Source organism: Coregonus clupeaformis, chromosome 7 (genome assembly GCF_020615455.1).
Source record: "Coregonus clupeaformis isolate EN_2021a chromosome 7, ASM2061545v1, whole genome shotgun sequence".
Lineage (NCBI taxonomy): Eukaryota > Metazoa > Chordata > Actinopteri > Salmoniformes > Salmonidae > Coregonus > Coregonus clupeaformis.
In genome coordinates, this window is record NC_059198.1 from 56,597,262 (window position 1) to 56,605,515 (window position 8,254).

The 8,254-nt window shown below is 39.0% G+C and overlaps 1 protein-coding gene across 2 annotated transcripts in view; it reads left to right on the forward strand.

Annotated features, from left to right (window-relative positions):
• Window positions 1-7,078, forward strand: part of ube2wb (ubiquitin conjugating enzyme E2 Wb) — a 38,051-nt gene extending 30,973 nt beyond the window's left edge. For both annotated transcript variants that reach the window (XM_041881332.2, XM_041881333.2), the window contains exons 4-6: window positions 59-214; window positions 3,292-3,367; window positions 4,139-7,078. In XM_041881332.2, the coding sequence (XP_041737266.1) occupies window positions 59-214; window positions 3,292-3,367; window positions 4,139-4,152 (246 nt within the window). In that variant the 3' untranslated portion in view covers window positions 4,153-7,078. The remainder of the gene's footprint in view (window positions 1-58; window positions 215-3,291; window positions 3,368-4,138) is intronic.
• The last annotated feature ends 1,176 nt before the right edge of the window (window positions 7,079-8,254 follow it).

Consider the following 8,254-nt stretch of genomic DNA (forward strand, 5'->3'; position numbering starts at 1 on the left):
CTCTTAAGCGATGAACATTGATGTGTCTAATCATATTTTTGTTGTTTTTCCATTTCAGGTCATGTTCACGGGAGAGAATATACCTGTCCATCCTCACGTTTATAGCAACGGTCACATCTGTCTTTCCATACTAACTGAAGACTGGTCGCCAGCCCTCTCAGTGCAATCAGTCTGTCTCAGCATTATCAGCATGCTGTCCAGCTGCAAAGAAAAGGTAAGGGGGTGACAGCAGACCCATGGATTGCTAGGGTACCAGGGAAAAATTATAAGCTGGCCACATCAATTCTTTTTTTATATACACACTACCGGTCAAAAGTTTTAGAACACCTACTCATTCAAGGGTTTTTCTTCATTTGTACTATTTTCTACATTGTAGACTAATAGTGAAGACGTCAAAACTATGAAATAACACATATGGAATCATGTGGTAACCAAAAAAAGTGTTAAACAAATCAAAATATATTTTATATTTGAGATTCTTCAAATAGCCACCCTTTGCCTTGATGACATATTTGCACACTCTTGGCATTCTCTCAACCAGCTTCACCTGGAATGCTTTTCCAACAGTCTTGAGGGAGTTCCCACATATGCTGAGCACATGTTGGCTGCTTTTCCTTCACTCTGCGGTCCGACTCATCCCAAACCATCTCAATTGGGTTGAGGTCAGGGGATTGTGGAGGCCAGGTCATCTGATGCAGCACTCCATCACTCTCCTTCTTGGTCAAATAGCCCTTCCACAGCCTGGAGGTGTGTTTGGTCATTGTCCTGTTGAAAAACAAATGATAGTCCCACTAAGCCCAAACCAGATGGGATGGCGTATCGCTGCAGAATGCTGTGGTAGCCATGCTGGTTAAGTCTGCCTTGAATTCTAAATAAATCACAGACAGTGTCACCAGCAAAGCACCCCCACACCATAACACCTCCTCCTCCATGCTTTATGGTGGGAACCACACATGCAGAGATCATCCGTTCATCCACACCACGTCTCACAAATACACAGCAGTTGGAACCAGAAATCTCCAATTTGGACTCCAGACCAAAGGACACATTTCCACCGGTCTAATGTCCATTGCTCGTGTTTATTGTCCCAAGCAAGTCTCTTCTTCTTATTGGTGTCCTTTAGTAGTGGTTTCTTTGCAGCAATTCGACCATGAAGGCCTGATTCACACACATCTCCTCTGAACAGTTGATGTTGAGATGTGTCTGTTACTTGAACTCTGTGAAGCATTTATTTGACCTGCAATTTCTGAGGCTGGTAACTCTAATGAACTTATCCTCTGCAGCAGAGTTAACTCTGGGTCTTCCATTCCTGTGGCGGTCCTCATGAGAGCCAGTTTCATTATACAGCTTGATGGTTTTTGCGACTGCACTTGAAGAAACTTTCAAAGTTCTTCAAATGTTCCATATTGGCTGACCTTCATGTCTTAAAGTAATGATGGACTGTCGTTTCTCTATGCTTATTTGAGCTGTTCTTGCCATAATATGGACTTGGTATTTTACCAAATAGGGCTATCTTCTATATACCGCCCCTACCTTGTCACAACACAACTGATTGGCTCAAACGCATTAAGAAGGAATGAAATTCCACAAATTAACTTTTAAGAAGGCGCACCTGTTAATTGAAATGCATTCCAGGTGACGACCTCATGAAGCTGGTTGAGAGAATGCCAAGAGTGTGCAAAGCTGTCATCAAGGCAAAGGGTGGCTATTTGAAGAATCTCAAATATAACATATATTTTGATTTGTTTAACACTTTTTTGGTTACAATATGATTCCATATGTGTTATTTCATAGTTTTGATGTCTTCACTATTATTCTACAATGTAGAAAATAGTAAAAATAAAGAAAAACCCTTGAATGAGTAGGTGTTCTAAAACTTCTGACCGGTAGTGTATATTGTCATGATTTATTCAAACGGTAATGGGCAATTGACCAAAAATAAACCATATGAAATATATGCCTGTCGCTGTGAGCGAGCCACTTCCTCTCCCTATAAGGCGCACAGAGGAGAGAGAATTGCATTCTAATTAGCACAACCATATGACCATTACACAAAATGCAGTTTTAATCAATTTGCCTACATGGCTAGCGAGCCACATGATTATATTTTGAATTAGCAATCTAGCTAAGTGTTTTGAGTTCCCACTACCTCAGGGGGTGAATAATATAACCTTGGCCAATATTGCACAAAGATGTCCAAAAAGGAATCTGATCATTCTGGATCCTATTTCGACAGTTTGCTCGTCAAAATCTCAATCGTGCTTTCCCTGGATATGTTAGATGAAATAGCTTACTTTTTTTTAAATCACAGTCTACCATCTCAGTTGTCTTAATTGTCACTGGAAAAAAAATGTGTCTACTTGCTACTGTTGATGGTCTGCAGAAATAAAACTATAAAAAGACTCCTAGCATTCCTCTTGGTTAGCCGACTGTAGCCATGTTTAATACCTCTTTTGGAACGCTTTTCTTAAAGGGGCAGTGTCCTATTTTGAGATGGAAAAAATATAAATCTTTAAAATGACAGGCCTACTTCAGAAACAAACATTTATGGAGTTAAATGATCCAGAATGATCAGATTTCCTTTTTGGACATCTGATTGTTTTCTACTCCTTCTCACGTTGGTAAATCATTATTAATAGGAAGGTATCAAAATGTTGTCTATTGCATTTAACTTGCACATAACTTGCCTCATACAGTGTATGTAAATACTAAAGCCAAATCAAATCACATTTTATTGGTCACACACATATTTAGCAGATGGTATTGTGGGTGTAGCAAAATGCTTGTGTTCCTAGCTCCCAACAGTGCAGTAATATCTAACAACAATTTTAAAGTACCGTAAAAGAATGGAATTAAGAAATATATAGAAAGAAAAAAAACGTTCTAATAATGTGAGAAATGACAACAACAAATACTGCGAAGTTGCTTAGGAGCCAGAAACAGCCGCCATGTCTATGGACGCCATCTAGAATGATTCCTTTATATACAGTAGGATGTCTTTAGGTAGGTTCACTGTCTGAACTCCCCAGAGCCCCCTGCTGTTGCTAAACAGGCATCACAGCTGGTGTTGGGGGGGAGGGAAATAATACTAATAGTAGTGCAAAGAATGATGTGCTCTATGGTGAAGTTTCCCCTAGGTACATATCTAGGGTCAGCTTCCCCTTCCCCGATCCGAACCTTAACCATTTGTGAGGGAATGCAGAACTGACCCTAGATCAGTTATTAGAGGCATGCCATGTTTATACCCGCACCTCTCTGATGATGATGGTTGTCTCTCTGTTTTGTCTGCAGAGACGGCCCCCTGATAACTCCTTTTACGTAAGAACGTGTAATAAAAATCCAAAGAAGACAAAATGGTGGTATCACGGTGAGTAGTTAGGTTACAGCTGTGAGGAGAGACTGACTGCATCACTTCTTCTTTTTTTATAAGAAACATTCATGTGTTGAAAATCCCAAATTGTTTGCATAGTCCAACTTACACACAGCTCTGACACACACACTTACCCCACCAGACATGCCACCAGGGGTCTTTTCACAGTCCCCAAATCCAGAACAAATTCAAGAAAGCAGTACAGTATTATATAGAGCCGTTATTGCATGGAACTCCGTTCCATCTCATATTGCTCAAAATGAACAGCAAACCTGGTTTCAAAAAAGCAACACCTCATGCCTCTCCTCTATTTGACCTAGATAGTTTGTGTGTATGTATTGATATGTAGGCTATGTCTGCCTTTTTTATATAATTTTTTTTATGTAGTTCTGTTATTGTCTATTAATGTTCTGTATCATGTTTCATGTTTTGTGTGGACACCAGGAAGAGTAGCTGCTGCTTTTGCATTATCTAATGTGGATCCTAATAAAATGCAAAAAAAAATAAAAAAACATCCTCTGTAGCCAGGTAATAGATAACCATGTTAATATGTAAAGAGTAAACCATTCCATCCTCGCTCAGACGGTGTTTATGTATTACTGTTAGAATGGTTATCCTGTGTGGTTAATGGGAATCGGGAAGTACAGCAATCTAATACTTTTAACTCAACAGGTTAGATTTGGATGAGTCAATATGTAAGCACGTTAACATCCAGATCATCATGTCAGTGTATTTGATACTGAAAGTGTGTTTTTTTTTCTTTCTCAGATGATACATGCTAATGATCCTTTTTGTAATAGTCCTAGAAGAAGTCCTACTGACCCACATAAAGCACTTTTTTAATCATTCAGTCACTGAACTCTGACCTTTGACTGGAACAATGGACACCATGATGCGCTGGAGACTCTTTTTTGAACTGCTTTTCCCAGAGGGAAGTTGGATGCATGTTTTAGCCGGTTGTAATATACAAAAGAAAATGAGGAAATAAAGGAACGTTATGTTATTTACCAACAATGGATTGTTTTTGCAAAAAAGGTCGTTATGCAGCCAGCGAGAGAAATGGTTTTGTAGTGAGATTATTATTGTTATTGTTTTAAGATGATTCTTGTTTCCTTTTGTGTTTGTTTGGGTACATTTTTAAAGGTTGTCATCGTGTGTTGTGCAGTAATAACAACGGTGGATGCATGCTTGGGCCTACAAAGACATCCACATTAAATAGTTTATATGTGGAAGGGATCTGAGCATCTTAAACCCAAGAAAATACTTTTTTTTTTTTTTTTACTAATATTCAATGCACTGTGACAATATGTAGAGCTACAACAGATCAATGTTATGATTCCAAACATGCAGTTAACTTCTACTGTAAAACCACAAACACCACCACTTATCTTCAGGTAATAATACGGTTTTAAGTGAATTTACATTTCGCTGGTTAATCAAGAGCCAGCTCTCTGCCTTCTGTCTTCCAAGGACAGACTTGATTTCAGAAGTTGTGGATTTGTCTGGTCTGTGTATTGGTACTGACACCAGAATGATGGTTACAACTCTTAGGCTGCATTTACACAGGCAGCCCAATTTTGACCTTTTTTTTTTGCCACTAATTGGTCTTTTGACCAATCGGATCAGATATTTGTCCCATAATTGGGCTGCCTGTGTAAACACAGACTTGCGTACCTCTTCACAATAATATGGGCTGAACTCATGTGATGGTCTTCGCAGGTCCATTCTGTAAAGCCCAGAGATGTAAGGCAACATTACATCCATGTAAAGAATGTCTGTGTTGTGGTCCATTTTTATTTGTATGATGGTTTTTGTCTTGATGAGATTTTTAATGCTTTAATCTAAACATTTATTTGTCTTGTTGTTTTTGTTTTCCAGCTAGCTGACACTTTTAAAGGGGGAGGATGTTTTAGGTTCTGTGTTTTTAATGTCTTGTTTAATTTAAAATCTCTATGTTGATCAGCATAGTGGTAGTAACCATGAACGGAATAGTGGTAAAACTGTTAAGACGAGGCTAGATTGATTCCCTGGTCAGAGATTGGCTCAGGGTACTTTTTTCAATACGAGAACACCTCTGGATAAATAAAATCCTATAAGATATTTTTTTGCATTTTAACTATATTTTCACCAAAAGAGACTTATGTTGTGAAATTAATAACATGTCTGAAACTATTGTGTGTGTATATAAGTCTTTAAAAATTGTCGATGACGATGATGTTACGGGAAGTTAGGAATGGATGCATTTTCCTCATGTTATAGCAGTGTGACTATAATAGGAGTGCTTTATTTTTTCTCTGTAATGTTTCTCCTGAATAGTACACTACAGTCAGTTAGTTTCAGGGTTGGGGGTCAATTCCATTTGAATTCCAGTCAATTCAGAAAGTTAAACCAAATTCGAAATCCTAATTTTCCTCATTGAACAGCGTTTGAAGAGAATTGGACTTAGAACAGTCATTTTCTGTGTACTTCCTGAATTGACCCTTACCCTAGCTTAGTTCATCGTCCAACACAACTACAGTTGGTCTGCGGGGTCGGCAGTTGAACTGTAGGGATGCACCCTGCTATTTCCCAGCAGTACCACACATGGCTACAGCGCTCACAGGTTGCATTTATACAGGCAGCCCAATTATTCGCACGATATCTGATTGGTCAAAATACCAATTAGTGGCAAAGGATCTGATCTGATTGATTGATTGAAAAATACCAATAAGTGGTAAAAAGATCAGAACTGGTCTGCCTGTGTAAATGCACCCATAGTGTAACTATCTACCACCTGGAGGCTGGTGGGAGGAGCTATAGGAGGAAATGCTTGTTGTAATGGGCTGGAATGGAATAAATGAAACCGTATTAGAACACATCAAACGTGGAAAAAATGAGCCTGTCCTCCCATAGCTCCTCCCACCAGCCTGGACTGCTATCTACATACACCTTATGTTATTATTGGTTACAGTGGGAGGGAATCAGCTGCTGTGGCATCCTCTTCCCCTACATAGTGCACTACTTTCAACCAGAGCACTATGGACCCTGGTCAAAATGTAGTGCACTATAAAGAGCCGTTTGGGACGCAGCCTGTTGCAGCAGCTCTCTTGTCGTTTCTGACTTCAATCACTCCATTCCTATAGTTCTGCTCTGTCTCCTGTCGCCGTCCATTCAGAAATACTTCCTGGGTTTGTTTTAATCTGCCTGTCTTCACAATATCAACCTTCTGAAGTGACTGGATATATGACCATGACACACTGGTATCTAGGAACCATATTGATTACTATATAACGATTATCTATTTAACCAGTGTTTTTATAGTTTTTTTTTATGACACTGTAGAAGAGGTCTGTGCTGCTGGACTGGGTTGATTGTCTGTCACGGTATGGCATTAGTGCAGGGTCAAAAAGCCTGTATCCACAGATCAGTGGGTATGTTAAAAACAAGGAGTTGATATGTAAACAGGGTTTGGATGTCTCTCTCTCATTCTCTCTCCTTGTATTTTCCTGGTTTTATTAGGTTTTATTTTTCCTTTTTAATGTGGTTTGGATTCCTTGGCCTGCAGATTGTTGTGTGAGTGATCAGCAGTAATGAAGGGTGATGTATTATATTTATAATATATTTTGAGAATTATTTTTGTCTTTCTCCGGGATGTGCAAGCTCCATGTCAGAGGAGCCTGTTCATTTTAATAATCTATAATAAAAAGCAGAGATGACCTTTTTAATTCATCCTTGTCTCGCACACTTTGCTGTTCTGAATGGAGTCGATTACGTGTTTTAACCTCTTAAGGATCGGACCCTTATTTGCAATTTTCGCCTAAAATGACATACCCAAATCTAACTGCCTGTAGCTCAGGACCTGAAGGATATGCATATTCTTAATAGCATTTGAAGTTTGGAAATGTGAAATTAATGTAGGAGAATATAACACATTAGATCTGGTAAAAGATAATACAAACAAAAAAACATGCGTTTTCTATTTATTTGTTTGTTCCATCTTTGAAATGCAAGAGAAAGGCCACAATACAATATAGGAGTTGAGGCGCAATATAGATTTTGGCCACTAGATGTCAGCAGTGTGTGCAAAGTTTCAGATTGATCCTGTCATGACTTGCCCTCATTGGCTGAGGATCAAAGATGCCGGCTAGGCAAAGGTTTGAATTTCCCTGTGAAACAAAGAAAGTCTTCCCGCCAAGACTCCAACATCCAAAAGTGGATAATGAAACAATATCCCTACTTAAAATAATGTGGGAAATGGTCGGTGGGGACTTAAAGAACAATCATGTCAAATTCGTTACTATGTTGTGATGTCATTAAAGACGGTGGAACAACATAACTGTATCTCTGGGGGTGTACACTTCCCAGTTATGAGGTCTGCATCTAATTGTTGTATAAAACGAATTATTAAGTATAATAATACTTTTGTGAAGATAACAATGTGATTTTAGCATTCTAGATGAGATGATTGTTTTCCATATTGATTTGTTCTCAGTCAGTGGCCACGCCCAGATGAGCACAAACATGATGAAATTGACCTTAGACCAGGAAGCCCCACGGCTTAAAATGGTTGACACTCTGCAAGACCAGCAGACGTGAAGCGTGAGCTAAACGTTACAAAATGGTTTAAAACTACAACTCCATTACCAAAGTAAGACCAAGCATATAAGCATACGTTATAAGCCGGATGTTGCAAATGGTTGAATTTCTACAACACCAAGAAGCGTGAAGCTGAAGCTACACGTTACAAAATGGTTAGACCATAAAATGTGAGACGTAGTCCAACTCTGAAACTCTCAACCGCTACACGTGGTGAAGTAGAAGACAATGCACTAGACCTTATCATCTCAGTCTGCAGCTGGCATGTATAGTCGTCTAGAAAACTTTCACTAAAAGACACGAGTTGGG